This window comes from Polypterus senegalus, chromosome 13 (assembly GCF_016835505.1).
Source record: "Polypterus senegalus isolate Bchr_013 chromosome 13, ASM1683550v1, whole genome shotgun sequence".
NCBI lineage: Eukaryota > Metazoa > Chordata > Cladistia > Polypteriformes > Polypteridae > Polypterus > Polypterus senegalus.
In genome coordinates this window covers 126,331,928-126,350,661 of record NC_053166.1, presented here as the reverse complement: position 1 = coordinate 126,350,661, position 18,734 = coordinate 126,331,928, and the positions used below count along the sequence as shown (strand labels likewise).

Here is an 18,734-nt window from a genome sequence, read left to right as displayed (position 1 = left end):
ACTTTTAGGCTTACGTGACGTATAAAATAAGCGCCACGGCCTCTGACGTCACACACGAAACGTCATTAGTAGGGAGGAGCAGGCGCCCTTTTTCAACATATGAAAGGATACTGCGACTGGATGAAAATGGATTTGGTTGCGGCGTAACAGGGATGTCTCTAGGAGAGTGGGCTTGAATAACAGATCGAGTTATTGCCACTACTCCGCGCAGCTCTCTGGCAATATTTAAGACTGTTGGTATATAGTACTAGGGTGTTGTACCGTGTTAGGCATTATGAATGTAGTGAGAAGTCAAGCAAAATGACACATTTTATTGGCTAACTAAAAAGATAACAATATGCAAGCTTTCGAGGCAACTCAGGCCCATTCTTCAGGCAAGATGTAACACAGAAACTGGAGTTCCCTGTGTTTATATTCAGAATATTGGTATTTAATTTATTAATAGTCAGAAAGAGAAATGTATTCGAGTTTCGTCTGACACAATGCGGCTGCACTACTCTGACGGTAAACATTTCATACTGCCACTCGTGTTGCACACAACAGGAGGCACTGCGATATGTAACTGGCATTACGCCGCACTGGACCACTTTTATTATCATACGTTTGGAGCAAGAGTATCACGTTAAGTAGCATAACCCATATTGTGTATATATGTAAAGTGGATTCAGAAAGTATGTAGACCCCTTCAACTTTTGCAAACTTGTATTTTAAATGGATACATTTGCTGTTTTTACCTATCAATCTACAATCAATAACCCATAATGATAAAGTGGAAACGTTTTTAGAAGAGTTTGCAAACTTATTAAAATCAAAAACAGAAATCTCTTCTTCATGTAAGTATTCAAACCCTAATTCATTAGTTTCTAGCAGGCCACAATTACCACCGAGTCTTCTTCGGTAAGTTTCTACAAGCTTTTTTCTCCCCTGGAGTTCGGCAGTTTATTCCATTCTTCTGTAAAGATCCACTCAAGCCCCGTTGGATAGGATATGAAACGTCTAAACTACCATCTTAAGGTTTCTGCACTGATTGTCTATGGGGTTAAAGTTCAGCTTTGGCTGGGCCACTCAAGTACAGTCAGAGACTTGTCCCTAAGCCACTCCAGCATTGTCCTGGGTGAACCGTCGCCCCAGTCTGTAGTTTTGTGCATTATAGAGCAAATTTTCTTCAAGGACCTTTCTGTATTTGACAGTTTTCTGCTTTCTTTTATATATATATATATATATATATATATATATATATATATATATATATACTGCTCAAAAGAATTAAAGGAACACTTTTAATCAGAGTATAGCATAAAGTCAATGAAACTTATGGGATATTAATCTGGTCAGTTAAGTAGCAGAGGGGTTGTTAATCAGTTTCAGCTGCTGTGGTGTTAATGAAATTAACAACAGATGCACTAGAGGGGCAACAATGAGATGACCCCAAAACAGGAATGGTTTAACAGGTGGAGGCCACTGACATTTTTCCCTCCTCATCTTTTCTGACTGTTTCTTCACTAGTTTTGCATTTGGCTACAGTCAGTGTCACTACTGGTAGCATGAGGCGATACCTGGACCCTACAGAGGTTGCACAGGTAGTCCAACTTCTCCAGGATGGCACATCAATACGTGTCATTGCCAGAAGGTTTGCTGTGTCTCCCTGCACAGTCTCAAGGGCATGGAGGAGATTCTAGGAGACAAGCAGTTACTCTAGGAGAGCTGGAGAGGGCCATAGAAGGTCCATAACCCATCAGCAGGACCAGTATCTGCTCCTTTGGGCAAGGAGGAACAGGATGAGCACTGCCAGAGCCCTACAAAATGACCTCCAGCAGGCCACTGGTGTGAATGTCTCTGACCAAACAACCAGAAAGACTTCATGAGGGTGACCCAAGGGCCCCATGTCCTCTAATGGGCCCTGAGCTCACTGCCCAGCAGCATGCAGCTCGATTGGCATTCGCCATAGAATACCAGAATTGGCAGATGCACCACTGGTGCCCTGTGCTTTTACAGATGAGAGCAGGTTCACCCTGAGCACGTGACAGAAGTGAAAGGGTCTGGAGAAGCCATGGAGAACATTATGCTGCCTGTAACATCATTCAGCATGAGCAGTTTGGTGGTGGGTTAATGATTGTCTGGGGAGGCATATCCATGGAGGGTCACACAGACCGCTACAGGCTTGACAAAGGCACCTTGGCTGCCATTAGGTATCAGGATGAAATCCTTGGACCCATTGTCAGACCCTATGCTGGTACAGTGGCTCCTGGTGCACGACAATTCCTGGCCTCATGTGGTGAGAGTATGCAGGCAGTTCCTGGAGGATGAAGGAATTGATACCATTGACTGGCCACCACACTTTCCTGACCTAAATCAATAGAACACCTCTGGGACATTATGTTTTGGTCCATCCAATGCCACCAGGTTGCACCTCAGACTGTCCAGGAGCTCAGTGATGCCCTGGTCCAGATCTGGGAGGAGATCCCCACAACACCATCTGTCATCTCATTAGAAGCATGCACCGATGTTGTCAGGCATGTATACAAGAACACAGGGGCCATACAAAGTGCTGCGTACAATTTTGAGTTGCTGCAATTAAATTTTGGCAAAATGGACTAGCCTGCCACATAATTTTTTCACTCTGATTTTTGGGCGTCTTTGAATTCAGGGCTCTGTAGGTTGATCATTTTCATTTCCATCAAACGATGTGGCATCCTTTCGCTCTAACACATTACCCAGTCTATATCAGTATAGATATCCAGGAGGATTTCTTTTTCCCATTGAGATCTGATGTGTTTTCAAAGTGTTCCTTTAATTTTTTGAGCAGTTTATATATGTATATATATATATGTATATATATATATATATATATATATATATATATATATATATATATATATATATATATATATATATATATATATATATATATATATATATATATACGTAAATGTGTGTATATATGTTCCAGCATCACGTCCAAACGGCTGGAGCGATTTTCATGAAACTTGGTACACATATTCCTCATTGGTCGACTAGAAAAACTGTAGGGTGAAATCAGCAGTAACCCACACCCTTCTAGGTAGGGTGGGGGTGATCTTTGGTCTTTTATGCATGTTAGTTGTTTGTTAATTCATTTTTATTTTTAAAGTTGTGTTTTTTTAAATTATGTTTTTCTCAAACAATTAAAAAAAAACCTTTATTTTTCTCCTGGGCAACGCTGTGTATTTCAGCTAGTGTATACTGTATATATATACACTCAGCAAAAAAAGAAACGTCCCTTTTTCAGGACTGTGTATTTCAACAATAATGTTTTAAAAATCCAAATAACTTTACAGATCTTCATTGTAAAGGGTTTAAACAATGTTTTCCATGCATGTTCAATTAACCATAATCAATTAATTAACATGCACCTGTGGAATGAATCGTTAAGACCTTAACAGCTTACAGAAAGTAGGCATTTAAGGTCACAGTTCTAAAAACGCAGGACACTAAAGAGACTTGTCTACCGACTGTGAAAAACACCCAAAGAAAGATGCCCAGGGTCCCTGCTCATCTGCGTGAACGTGCTTTAGGCATGCTGCAGGGAGGCATGAGGACTGCTGATGTGGCTAGGGCAATAAATTGCCATGTCCGCACTGTGAGACGCCTAAGACAGCGCTACAGGGAGACAGGAAGGACAGCTGATCATCCTCGCAGTGGAAGATCACGTGTAACAACACCTGCACAGGATCAGTACATCCGAATATCACACCTGCGTGACAGGTACAGGATGGCCACAACAACTGCCCGAGTCACACCAGGAACACACAATCCCTCCATCAGTGCTCAGACTGTCCGCAATAGGCTGAGAGAGGCTGGACTGAGGGCTTGTAGGCCTGTTGTAAGGCAGGTCCTTACCAGACATCACCAGCAACAACGCCGCCTATGGGCATAAACCCACCTTCACTGGACCAGACAGGAGTGGCAAAAAGTGCTCTTCACTGATGAGTCACGGTTTTGTCTCACCAGGGGTGATGGACGGATTCGTGTTTATCGTCAAGGAATTGAGCACGCCTGGGACCTGTTGGATCGCAGGGTGAGGGCTAGGCCATTCCCCCAGAAATGTCCAGGAACTTGCAGGTGCCTTGGTGGAAGAGTGGGGTAACATCTCACAGCAAGAACTGACAAATCTGGTCCAGTCCATGAGGAGGAGATGCACTGCAGTACTTCAAGCAGCTGGTGGCCACACCAGATACTGACTGGTACTTTTGATTTTGAGCCTCCCTTCATTCAGGGACACATTGTGAAACATTTTTAGTTTATGTCTTATGGTGTTGACTCTTTTAGTGTTCATACAAATATTTACACATTAAGTTTACTGAAAGTAAAAACAGTTGAAAGTCAGAGGACGTTTCTTTTTATATGAGTATATATATATATATATATATATATATATATATATATATATATATAGAGAGAGAGAGAGAGAGAGAGAGAGAGAGAGAGAGAGAGAGAGAGAGAGAGAGAGAGAGAGAGAGAGAGAGAGAGAGAGAGAGAGAGAGAGAGATTGTATATAGATGCATATGTATGTTTCATGCAATACACACTTTTTTGTATACGTGGCCGTGTGTCTGTGCTGGTAGATATTTGTATCATTGTGGGCTTTTCTGAGAAGACGTGCAAGTAAGAATATTGTAGCATGTACAATATGTACACAGCAATAAACTTGAACTTGCAAGCGAAACCCCATCCTAACATAGGTACATTAGTCCAATTTACTGGCAAGCCTGACACATTTTCCGACATAGCACAGATCAAACCATAATTAATAGGCACACTAAATTGTTAAATCTCATTGTGCCACTTTGATTTTGATACTTGTCTGCTACAGTGCAGTTAAGCTTTGCATGGTCCAGCGCAGGTGTACTTGTCAGAGTCGCCTACAAACCTGGCACACTTTTCACATCTGATACATTGGACAGGTAGAACTGCAGTGCTTTTTGGACAGTCTAAAGGATTTCATTGCATTGGGATGTGTTCATGCGCTTGTGACAAGTAAGACTTCTCCAGGCCCAACATGGGTAGGCTTGTAAAAGTCATTGGCAAACTAGGCACAGTCCCCCATCTTTAGCCTGAGGCTGAAATTGAACAGACGCACTAAAGGATTAAATTGTGTTTGGTCCCTTTCCTTTTTAGCATTTTTGCAGCAACTCCAGTTTGTTAGTTTCTCACACCCAATACGGGTAAAGTAATTAAATCCATTGTGGACACTTGGCCATATTCCGTAACGGTTGCGTAGAACAGGACAAAGTGTGACATATAAGGGGCACTCTGAAGGGTTAAGCAGCACTGGACCAGGAGAATGCCTTGTTGTGGAGTTTGCCCAGCCCGACATGGTTAAACTTGACAGATCAGTGACCCATCCACTTCTGCAGCAAAGAAGGATATGATGATGTGAAGGAGTAAGTAAGTCATCCTGTGCTGTCAGATGTCATGTTTTCCCCTAAATACGACAAGTGTACCCATGTTGGACCACACAAAACTCCGCTTGCCCTTTAACACTGGAATTCCTCTTGTTGCAAATGTGAAAACAGAGGTGATCCCAAGCGATTTACCCATCTGAAATGGCAGTTAAATATGATATGCAGTCCCATGCTAAATTGTACAAGTGAGAGTGCGTGAAGAGTTTAGGTAAATTTGACTGGTGTTCCAGGCTTACATGCAGACACAATGTGGAATCCTTCTCTTTCAAATTACAAAACAGGTTTGATTGCACAAACAAATATACTCCTTTAAAAATAATTTCTTTTTAGTGGCATAGAATAGTAGCAGGCCGAAATGCTAAAATTAAGCAACCTGCTTCAGGTTCGTGGAGTGTGCCATTTTTGCCAAGGACTTTGTTTGGGTTGAGTAGAATTCATCTGTAGTTTAATGAGGTGCCCCTTGTATCCCAAACACAAGTAAACAATTGTGGCCCAATGTGTACATTTACTTATTTTTCTGTCAACTTTATCCAAGGCAATTTACAGCATTATGATGCAATTGGTTACATTTCTTTTAGTGTTTCATCAGTTGGAGCACAGGCAGCTCAAGTGACTTGCTCATGGTCTCACAGTGGGATTTTAACCTACAACCTCAATGTCTGATGCCCAAAGCCTTAACCACTACACCCCACTGCCTGTGATATAATCCTTTAGAGGGCTTGTTAAACACTGTAGTTTGTCTCCATGCTATGTTGCAAATGTGTAGTGTACCAAGTTTGCCAGCAAATTCAATTAGCGTACCTGTATTGACCCAGAAAAAAGTTTCACATGCAGTCTGAATGCAGACCATTTCTCTTTAAAATTAGTGATGGCATTGAAGGACACTAATCAGTACATCCATCCATCCATCCATTGTCTAACCCGCTGAATCCGAATACAGGGTCACGGGGGTCTGCTGGAGCCAATCCCAGCCAACACAGGGCACAAGGCAGGAACCAATCCTGGGCAGGGTGCCAACCCACCACAGGACACACACAAACACACCCACGCACCAATCACACACTAGGGCCAATTTAGAATCGCCAATCCACCTAACCTGCATGTCTTTGGATTGTGGGAGGAAACCCATGCAGACACGGGGAGAACATGCAACTCCACGCAGGTAGGACCCGGAAGCGAACCCGGGTCTCCTAACTGCGAGGCAGCAGCGCTACCACTGCGCCACCGTGCCGCCCCTAATCAGTACATAACGTTTCAAATATGATTGGCACCTGTGGCCATAGAACTTCAGTGTGACGTATGAGTGAGTGTACCTTGTGAAGGACTGCCACCCTGTTCTTACCTGGCCCCTGTCTTATGCCCTGTGCCACTGGGATTGGCTTCATCGTCCCGTGACCCTGAAATCAGATGACACACGTTCTGTGACGGAGATGTACACAATGTTTTGTATTTCACTCTACAGTCAAACAAAGGTCTGTGCTGCAGCTGTTTGATTTGATTTTAGTTAGTCTTCACCTTTTATAACATTACATCTTCATTTTGCGGCCATGCGGAAGTGGGACAAGTATCCCACTGACAAAACATCTTAGAAGAAGAGTTTAGGCAGGCTAACCAAATACCCAGTTTTGTGCCAGACTGTTGTAATGTGTCTGGATTTTTTTTTTGTTTTGTCTGACACGTAGAGGGCTCACTCGATTTAATCATGGGCGACACGGTAAGGAGACCAGGGTTCACCTCCAGAGTCATCCCTGCATGTTCTCTCTGTGTGGATTTCTTCCACATCTCTAAAGACATGCAGGATAGGTGATTTGGCAACACTAAACTGGCCCCAGTGTGTGTTCGGTCTATAAGTGCCAGCCTCATGTGTTGTAAGGCAGGAATCAACTCGGGGCCAGACCCCCACTCCATTGCAGGGCATCTTCACCCATCTGTACACACATAAGAGTTAACCCATTCTGCCTTAAAAGATTCAGGAAGAAAACCTATGCACACACTGACGTGGCTGGGATTTGAACCTGATCTACTAGGATTGTGAGGCATCAATCTTAACCACTGGCTTATGACCTAGCCAGCAATTGTCTTAAAAGCTAATAGTAATATTTCATTCAGACTAGAATAGGCAGGTCAGTCAACATACATTCTCACAAGCCCTCAATCTCACAGCTTTTTACATTAAAAGTATCAGAGACAAACCGCTTCTAAAATCGATACAGTGGCTGTGGCTTCCAATGACAAAGCCGCAAACCATTCCATACATGCAACATCGGCAGTAGCCTCACTGATGGAATTCCCATTGGCTCACAGTTCACAGACAGAGCAAGAACCAAGAGAAGATGCGAGATGTTTAATTACAGGGACAGCATGGAAAAGGTAATGGAAGTGGCACTGCAGCATAAATGGTGCACCACACCTGCCAAGTAGGACAAGTGCCATACGTAATGCAGTCTTCATCTTGAAAAGAGCAGATTTAGATTGGATAGCCATTTTGTATAATGTCAATCCACTGCATGTTTGTGTAGTCAGTAAACAATGCACCATCCAACCCTTTCCTAACTTGCTTATTCTGCCCGAGGTCATTGGGTGCCAGCACCAGTGGGTGCATCCTTAGATCCCAGGCAGGGACCAACTTTGGATGAGGAGCCAGTCTGCAAAGGGCACACAATGGCACTAAATCCAAACTCGCTTATACTGGTCCAGTAATAACTGCAGGGCATATGAGAGCACAAGGGCAACCATTAACAAGGCCCTCTAAAAGGCAGTTAGGGAGGAACACTGCAGAAAAGGCAACCGATGGCCCAAAGAGATTCTTTCAGTAGCAAAAGAACTGTCAATGAAGAGGTGAAGGAACAGTTACAGGGAATTCAAATACTATCATTTTTTAGGAAATCACTGCACTCTGGAGAAACTACAACCACCTGTAAAATTGCAAATATCACCAGTTTTTTTTTTTTTTAATAAAAAGGTGGATTCAAGCAACTACAATAGGCAGCAAGTAAGCTTAAAAGAAGTGGAAGTTCAGCACGTAGTGTGTAGAACGGTTCAGAATTGGTAATACAAAAAAATTACAGGAAACAGAATGTGATTGTGTGAGAAACCTCATCAGAATTGGGCGATGTTAAGAGTGGCGCCCTTCAGGAGTCAGTGCTAGGGATGCTGCTATTTTTAACAATCTATCCACCTTACCAAAAGGACAAGTGTCTGTGTATCTGTATGTCTGGCATATTGCAATGTCTCGGTTATATGCCATTTTGTACGAGAAATTCATAAAAGCAGTGCTAATGTTTGCCATGGACCATCTGTTGGCATGAAAAGATGCAATTCGTTTTATTACTGCATGCATTACAAAATACATTCCAATAGATGGTGCACTGCAAATGTTAATGCTGAATATGCCGTGGTCTACATCAAATATTGGATTTCAACCCACTTTAGACCAGTAGCAGATATATACTAACAAAACATCTGGTGCCCACAAGAGGACTGGAATGTCCGATGAACAAAGGCAAAAAGACGCACAGATAAAGAGAGACACAAGGGCTAGCAGATCAGGTTCCCAGATGCACAATGAGATTGAAACAGACAGCCTCACCATATAGCATTGTGCTTGTTTTACTAAATAAGACATTTTGCTATGCTAGTATATAAATAATTTGGATAGAAATATTAACAAGCTGGTAAAGTTTGCAGATGGTACCAAAATAGATTGATTGGCAGATTATCTGCAATTAGTCAAGTCATTAGAGAGAGATTTGGACAGCATACAGGCTTAGGTAGATTTATGGTGGATAAAATGTGATGTACGTAAATGCAGAGTATTAAATATAGGAAGTAAAAATATCAGATTTGAATACACAATGTGAGGCTGAAAGTTAAAAGTACCCCATATGAGAAGGACCTGGAAGTTGTAGTGCACTTCCACACACTGTTTGGAAGCCATTAGGAATGTTGTGTATCACAGCGTGTAGAGAGCTGGTTGAAGGACATTATATTCAAGCTTTAGAATGCACTGTTCAGATTGCACCTGGAGTACTGCATGCAGTTTTAGTCCATGGGCCACCATAAAATAAAATAAAAGACATAGCAGCACTGAAGTCAGTCCAGAGAAGCACAACTAGGCTGATTCCAGGGGCCTCATGTATAACGCCGTGCGTAGAACTCGCACTATAACATGGCGTAAGCACAAAAGCCGAAATGTGCTTACGCACAGAAAAATCCAGATGCAGGAATCTGTGCGTACTCCAACTTCCACGTTCTTCCGCTACATAAATCCCGATCAGCGTGAAAACTAACGCTCGTGCACGCGCTTTATGTAACGCCCCAAATCCTACCAGAATTACGCCTCTTTGAATATGCACATCAATATAAATCGCCCTTAAGCGCAGCCTTCTGTGAAAAGACAATGAGAAAAGCACGGGGAAAATATAAGAATTTCAGCGAATATCAAGTAGAGGCAAAGGAAAAACATACTATTTGTTCAAATAAACTGTGGTATAATCAACAAAAGGAAGTTGATCGAGTGACATAGCGTGTTGGAGAAACTTGAAAGCTCACATTCACAAAATCGCACAGTGCCGGAAATAAAAAAGAAGTCACATATCAAAGTTGCCGTGAAAAGAAGAGTTGTAAGCCCACTGTCTGAGTGTCATATGAAAGCTTATTAGGGTACAGAGAAAAAAGGCACACAGTGAGGAAAAAGCACGAAATGTCAACTTCAATCTCGACATTTCCACTTTAATCACGTAGTTTATTTTGTCATTTAGTAGAACAACGTTTAATTAACCAGTTTCTCAAATCACATCGTAATTAAAGTAGCACGTTAAATGCTTTGTTTTGTATTTGATCTTCTATGTAATCTATGTGTGTGAATCACTACTTGCTTCTTAAACTGGCTCTCTTCCTCCAACTGGACACAGAGTCCATTACATTTGTGATATTACAGCTCTCTGAATAACTAAAATACTGAGATGTATACGTGATGTCATTTTCATGATGATAGGAGTTAAAGCACGTTATTAAACATGAGTTTCATGAGCCTCGTGCTCATGACAAGCATTTATCTTTTGTCGAAATTTGTCGCTGCGTTTTTAGCTGTGTTGTTATTTTCTCTTTCTGTTTTATATTCAATATATATTGGCGTGGCCGCCACAAGAGTCCTTGCTTTTCTTTCCCCAAGTAACCGATCGCCATAAAATCAGCTCTGTAATAGACGTTAAGCCATCTGTAAGCTTAGCGCCGATTCTTCAAAACGTTTAAAGAACATTGAAATATCTTCGTAGTACATGTTTAATTATTCTATCCTTCATGACACTCCCAGTGAAGAATATAGATTATTTAAATGAAGTTAAAGTTTTATGTGTATAATTTAACAAACATATTTTGCTGCATTTCACCTTAAAAATGATATCGTCATCATATGTAAATACGCGCTTTATAAAGTGGCCCAGGTTGTGAGATATTATAACTGTAGTGCAAGTTTACAGTGGGGTGATTGTACTTATAAGTACAAACAGTTCTACAAGGAGCAATTGATTGAGTGCATTTAAAGTTCTTGGGATTAAACTGTTTCTGAACCGCGAGGTCCGTACAGGAAAGGCTTTAAAACATTTTGCAGTGGCTGAGGTAGCGTGTCCTTAATGCTGTATACTGATAATTCTCTTTCCGATCAGCTGCTGCTGTGATTCACACTCAGATACAGTGATATAAATACTCCGAGTCGTGCAGTGAGAGTAATATGGAAAAAGATGATCCGCTGTGGCAACTCCTAACGGGAGGAGCTGAAAGAAGAAGAAGGTGCAGTTAGAGTAACAACGCTAAAGCAGTTACGGTATTTGGAATACTATGGCTGTTCCCTGGACCATTATATTGTTACAAGTTAATTACAATCAGATGCATTACACTAATAAATATGTGGTTAGTTTCTGTGTATTTATAAAGCCGCGTCATGAAAATAATGAGTAATCACACAAGAACAGTAGCACTGCTTTGACGCTGGGTGCCGCCAGTTTGCAAAACCGAGCGGAGAACTTGCGTACGACAAGGCATGAGGTACCGTGGAAAAGTGCGTGGCTTTACGCCAAGTGTAGGTTTTATACATCACGATTTGAACGTGGAAAAGTTCTTACGCAACATTTCTGTGCGTACGCACCGTTTATACATGAGGCCCCAGGACTGTAGGGGATGAGTGAATAGGAAAGACTCAAGCAGTTCCTTGTTCAGTTTAAGCAAATGAAGATTTAGAGGTTACCTGATCAACGTGTTTAGAGTTATGAAAGGAATTAGAACAGTGAATACAGGCTGTTACTTTAAAATCAGTTCAACAAGAACACAGGGACATGGTTGGAAACTTGTTAGAAAGTATTTCTTTACACACATGGCACATGGAATAAGTTTAGTGTGGTAGTGAGTAAGACTTTAGGGACCTTCAAAACTTGACTTGATGTTGTATGAGGAATTGAGTGGCTAGAACCAGCTAGCTTTGTGGGGCCGAATGTCCTGTTCTTGTCAAAAATCCGTCATGTTTTAATATAATTTAGCCAATCCACCTAACCTTAAATTGGTTTATTCTTTGAGCTTGGAGTCTCACCACAGAGCAACAAACCCAACTTTTGTCCTTGCTGGTACATTTACTTGGTGTGCATGGATGTCAACATCTCCCTTTAAGCATGTCTAACCGTTCGGTCATGTAAAGGTGTATGATGTTTCAACTTGTACAGTTTAATTTTAAGGCTATGAAAAGTAGCACAGTAGTTTAATGGTTCATGCTGTCACTTCATGTGCTTGAATCCTGTAGCCAGACATAATGCTTACGAACTTGATACTTCCTACATGGGCTATCCTTAAAGATGTTTAGCTCAGGGTAATTGGTGGTACAAATTGGCCCTGTGTGGATTTATGCTGGTGGGCCAGGACGGGACTCTGCACCCTCAGGCTCAGGTTTCCTCACGATCTTGATCTGGATTAAGCAAACTTCCATCTCTCCACCAAAGGCAGCTGTAACTACAAGTGTTGACGTCCCCAGACCGGAGATGGTATAGAAGAGTAAGTAAGTGGTATTTGAGTGGACCCATGACAGGATTGTTAGCATCTTGTTTCCTGCTTCTATTTCACCAAAGCAGTCACACCAGCTGACAAATGAAATTAGTAACATTCAGTAAATGAAAAAGGGGAAGAATGCACAGTATTGGGCAGTGGCATAATGTAGGGCATTATGAAAGGATTTATAGGGGGAGAGGCATCAAATAAAAATGATTCAAGAGTGACGGGACATCTGCACATAACTGGTTGCTTCGCACTTGTGTACTTCATGCCACGCTGCATTGTTTTCACGTGTGGGTGCTCACTAGGGGCAGAGGAGGCGACACAAGAAAGAGGATGAACAAGAGAGCCGTGGCTTCTACAATAACCATCCATCTAGGCAGTGTCACTACTCCATAGTAATTCCCCACATTCATCATTTGCTGCCTGAAAGACAACTACAGGTATTGAGAGTTTTTACTTAATCAATCCACTTTCAGAAACTGCAATGTACAATGCAGGATCAAACTCCAGACAGTGTGCCAGTACGTTACGAGGCCCGCTTATGCACGCACCTGTACAAACGTGGCCAATTTAAATTTGTTAATTATGCCAAACCAGTATGTATTTGGGATGCAGGAGGAAAACCAACGGACCCAGAGAAAGAAATGGATATCACACAAATCTTTCAAACTGCTACACGGATGAACGGTTTATTTTTTGAGGTAAGGTTCGATTTTCCAATTTAACCTAATATTAAAGACAGCCTTGTGCTCCACAATAGCTAGATTGGCTCTGGAAACTGCCTATTGAACAGTTCTTTGATTTATACAGCACCTTTTGAACTGAAGGCCAACTGCTGGAGTTACTCAGGGTTCCCATCACCAAAAACACAAACCATAACCGTTGGCCAATGAATTTGAACTTGCATGTGCTCACGAAAGGGAGGAGCTGTGAAGTGCAGCAATTGTAATTCAATTTGGAACTATTTTTTAATAATCTAGTTGTATGTAATGCACTAATTAAAAAGGTACATAGTCAAGCACACCATGCAATTTTTTTTTTTTTTTACTTTCAATCATTGCCAACATGCAGCATCTGTCCATCCTCCTGAATGAATACACTGTATATAAAAAAAAGAGCATTGAGTGAAGATACTTTCAAAAATGATTAAATGAAAAGCCTCTCAATGTCAAAAACTTAGTATAACAAGTTAACAAATGCTGTCATGGTGTAACATCCAGGTGCATTTGGGGACTTATTTATTGGATATGAAAGTTTGAGCATTTTCCATTTTTTTGTCAACTGTATCCTAGAGTCAGTTATCACATTTTTATCAAGTATTTTTGTAACAATGTCATATTCAAAATAACAGGCTTAATAGAAAAGCAATTACATACGATAGTAGACTACATTAAAAACTCCATTTCTTTTAAAGCACTTGTCATGCAGTTCAAGTTAATGCCTGTTCAATCTGTTATTTATTATACCACTAAGTGACTCTTCAGCACGTGTTAACTGGAATCCTGCTCATTCCTTGCTGTCTGTGGCACAATCAGCTTCTCCATTCATTGTATAAGCCAGCGCCGTCTTATTTGCATACCCAGTCTGATGCCCACATTATCAACCGCAGTGTCCTTTCCAGACTCTTCTGTTTAGATCACTTAGGGGAGCTGCAACGTTCTCATGTAATTAATTAGTTCCTTAACAATGATAATCTGTAGATATTAGTTCAGTCGATTCGGTCTTTCCTCTTCCAGAGAAGTGACTTTTTTTTTGTACTTCTATGGTAAACTTACATGAAGCAGCAGAAGAAGGGTGCTGCTGTAAGAGCTGCTTTCACATGTGCCATTTCCCTGGCACTGAACTGGGGATTAGAGTGGCTGTTGGAAGATAAAAAGGGGGGAAATATACAAAATACACAAGTCGTTATACCTGCTTATCAAGGTAAAGTTGAACCAGTAAACTAATCTGTAGTTGAAGTTGCACAAAAGGTTTCTTCTCTTCGTTAAGACAGACAAGTCTGCAGATTCGCCAGTGCTTTCCAATGGGATATTTGGAAATTCTAAAACTTTTAACAGTGTGATCTGCTCAAGATATCTCAACAAAAATGGAACTGTCTTGACAAAGAATAAGTAAGCCAAACTTCAGCAAAAGTGTTGCACAAACGGCTGCGTTATTTCATGCAGACATACAGACAGACATGGCTATCACAACAGTTGTTTCTCGCCTTGTATATGAATGCACCAAAAAGTAATAAATGGAGAGAAAACAACAATTTAAATCGGTACTTTGTGGGAGCAACGTTTGCCTTTAAAACTGCATTAAGATTTTTTTTGTCCCAAGCATCTTGGAGAATGTGCCCCAGTTCCAGCTCTTCTGTGGACTTTGGCTTTTTTACTTTGTTTGTGTCTCTCATGGTAGTCCAAGACAGAATGATTTTACTCCTTTTTTGTTTTTACTTCAATCTTAACAGCAGGACTAAACTGTGGTTTCACAAACTCCATTTTAAGTCTTCAGCAGAAGACAAACTCCTCAAAGTTTGAGTTATGAGTTCCTGATGGTTTCTCCTTACTTATAACCAGTGTTAACATATACACTGTAACTCTGAAGGTACTTACCTTGTATTTTATTCTATATACAGTACAAGAAAAATAGAACTAATTAACAGCAGAAATAAGTAGTAAGACAACTGACACTGTGACTATTTTCTGATTTCTTTATTTTTGAAGTACCTTTTAAAAGATTACTGTACAAGTCAGCACCCTAACATATTAGCTAGGTACTAAAATGATCAGTGGTGCTGCTGGTTGGAGACACGTGAAAATGTACATATTTACACACAATAAAAGGGCAAAAATCTGTGAAAGTCACTTAAGGATTAAAATTCCATAAATCACTAAGGTTGGCAAAGAAAAAAATAATGAAATGGCAGATATGAAAAGAAATTGAACTTTAAAGGCACTCTGTGATCTATTTACACATCATCTAAATTATGATGAAACTCAGTGAGGCATTTGCAGGTTTTCATTTAAAAACTGGAAAACAATCCAAAAAAAGCATAAAAAAATAATTTCTTGCTTTATAATTTAAAGCATCTTTAATGAAAGGAGTAAGGGGGAAAGTGTTTTAACAGATCTTGCAACTAAAACGTTATACAGTATGAAGACCGATACCATACCATACTGGTTTACAGAAGGTAAACCAGTTCTTATTTGAGCAACGTGGGCGTTCCCCTGACCACTCCCATCATTTTTAAACATCCTTTTCATAAGAATCTAGTTTATATAATTAGGTTAAAATATGCAACACAGGTTTTACAACAAATCCAAAACTATTTGCTCTTATGCTTATTACATTAGTTTGTGTAATATTGGTTTTTATTTTTAAAGAAAATCCAAAAGGAGAAAAAATACATCTGGCCAAATAAATAAGTAAGAAATGCAATTTATAAAATAAGGGTGTCATCATATATTCAAAAGGTTTATGAAATGTAATTTATACAGACTCACCAAACTCTCATTGTCATTCATACATCCAAATGAATTTTTCCCTTTAAAAAAGTCTACTTAGTTACAGTAGAAAACAAAATGATGATTGCTAGATATTCCCTGCAACATAAATGTATGTTTCATAAAGAGGTACAAAACACAGATAAGATCAGTTGAAAAGTTTAGACTATACTGTTTAGTGGTACAAGATGAAAAAGAACAGACACATCGAATGCAGTTAACATTACTTTCATCATGTATATGTTCTTTGGTTGTATAAAAATAATAATTAAAAATACTACACAGCCACCAACAGCAATTGAATGCTTTCCTAAAGTACCTCATACGACTTCTAATACTTAATGCATTAGGTTACATGTAAACATTATGTTGGATAATTTCTTTCATAGAGCATAATTATGTATTTGCTAAATAAGCACACTAAGTGCTTCTTATGCTCTTTTCATTTCAGGCTTGAGGAAACTTTGGAACCTGCCAATAGGGAAGTGTCTCTTTTTTCTTTCCCAAAGGGATTTTCTTTGACAGTGATGAGTTGAGGCAGGTGGCACTAAGCTGAACACTTTTTATTTAATCACTTTATTCTACCTTGGCTAGTACTCACGGAGATCTTGGAACTGCCAACATATAATTTTACATGAATTCATGATAACACATAAAACCAAACAATGTTTTGGACTTTTGGCATATAGTAGAATTAGGAAACAATAACTACTGTTACTTTATCACTGATTTTCTTAACAGTAATTAACAAATAATTATAAGTCAAAAAATATGCCAGTCAATAGTTTAGGTCTATAAGAACACATAAGAGATGCTTTGCTTTTAGAAACGAAGCAGCTTGTTTCTCATTACATGCGCAAGTATACCTGGATAATGTACCTTGAACAAGCATGTTAATGTGATAAACACCCGTTTCACAAAGAGCAGACGCGTATTTTAATGTGATGAAATCACTAAACAAACAATTTAGCAAAAATGACAATAATATTTACCTAATATTAAAACATAAGCATACCAAAGAAAACACGATTATATGGGAGTGGAAAAGTTCAAAGTCTAGTAATTGCTTACCTTGTTTTAAATTACGGAGAATGAAATTGTACTAGTACTGGCAATTATTTACATTAATACTCATTGACCAGTTTTGGTAAACTATGAGAGACGCCACTCAAGTTTTCACATGTAGCACATTCTACTAAAAATATCTACATTGTTGTCTCTGAGTGAAGTCCCATACGTAGTTACCAGAGTGAAATCAGTAATTCAGTATTAGATAGGCCAGAATTATTCAAGTTAGGGACAAGAAAAAAAAAAATCTAGTAACAGCAGGTAGTGTTTTCAGTTTATAATACAAAAATAAATAAATAAAAATCTGTGGCAATATTACTGCCATCATAGTTTAAACATACAAGATGTACTTCAAAACTAAATATAGAAAGTTCTGAAGTAGCAAATGTTATAAGTGGTAAAACAAAAATATGTTCAAAAGGGGAGAGAATGAGGGAGCCTGATAAGTGAAATACTACACTGTTAAAAGGATTCATCCTGCATCAGGACTTTTGTAATTTTGTTTTTAAAAAAACAATGAGGAAAAAAAAAAAACCACACGCACACCCACATACATGACCATCTATTGCATTAGTAGGAGAACAGCTTTTTTTTTTTTTTTTTTTACGATCTTCCCTACCCCAAACAGATGGAATTTGTGCATCTGGTAAGTTCTGAAGTACCTGTACATATCAAAATTAAAAGAGCATTGTTACATTACAAAAGGCTACTTCCTTCTATTCCTTTATATCAAAAATATGCAGTTTTAGTAAACAGATTCATAGTACAATTTCTAGTTCAACTTTACAATGCTACATTACACTTAAGAGTTAGAAATATACTGAAGAAAAGTAATGCTGCACCCTTTCATTTTTGTCTGCTGAAGCAAATTCTGCTGTTAAAGCACCATGTTATTCTTCCAATACTGAGCAGCCGGTGTGCATCTCTGTAGAAATGTGGAAGATTGTAAGTTAATATACTATATGTATTTCTCCACAGAGAATCCTGGACACCTTTATTTGTTGAATGCTCCTATAGACTGATAAAGCATCTCCGGTACCATGAAATGTCACTTTTCAGATACTTTCCCTTTTTGATATATAGTTTATATATATATAAAATTTTCTTTAAATAACTTCTTTTGTTCAACATTTGCCTTCTCCTTTGGCTCAGTCTATCTTTTCCACTTTTCCAATTATCTTCTCCTCAAAGATGGGTAAGACTGCTTCATCCTCTCGTACCTCTTCAAAGACGACACCACAGTCAAACTCGTCACTTACCTTCTTGAAGTAATACCTTTAAAAGGAAACAAGAACCATATATGAAAGGCTTGCAGCTGACTGTTTACTCTGGGCTTAGGGGGGAATCAAACTCTGAGCAACACACTTACCTGCTGTTTAAAAGTTATAATCAATCCAGAAATTGAGTTTTAAAGCATGTATTCCTAAACACATTCTTTAAAGTTTGCATCCATCTATTTAGCTTTCATTTTCCTTTAACTTCAAATAAAATATATTAACTCAGTTATTTTTAGCTATAATCTAGATGGTAATGACAGTAACAACATCACAAAAGCAGCCATCTGCAGTATTACAAGACGTTAAAAACCATTTAAACTATAAGCAGTAAAAAAAAAAAAAAAGTCAGGTCAGCTGGTTATAAGAGATTTATGCCAACCAGTAATAAAAGGCTAGACAATACGGTATTTTATACTAGG

The 18,734-nt window shown here is 39.4% G+C and overlaps 1 protein-coding gene across 4 annotated transcripts in view; it reads right to left on the bottom strand.

Annotated features, from left to right (window-relative positions):
• Positions 1–15,163: 15,163 nt before the first annotated feature.
• axin1 (axin 1) overlaps positions 15,164–18,734 on the bottom strand; it is a 124,252-nt gene continuing 120,681 nt past the window's right edge. For all 4 annotated transcript variants that reach the window (XM_039776406.1, XM_039776405.1, XM_039776407.1 and 1 more), the window contains one exon: positions 15,164–18,313. In XM_039776406.1, the coding sequence (XP_039632340.1) occupies positions 18,187–18,313 (127 nt within the window). In that variant the 3' untranslated portion in view covers positions 15,164–18,186. The remainder of the gene's footprint in view (positions 18,314–18,734) is intronic.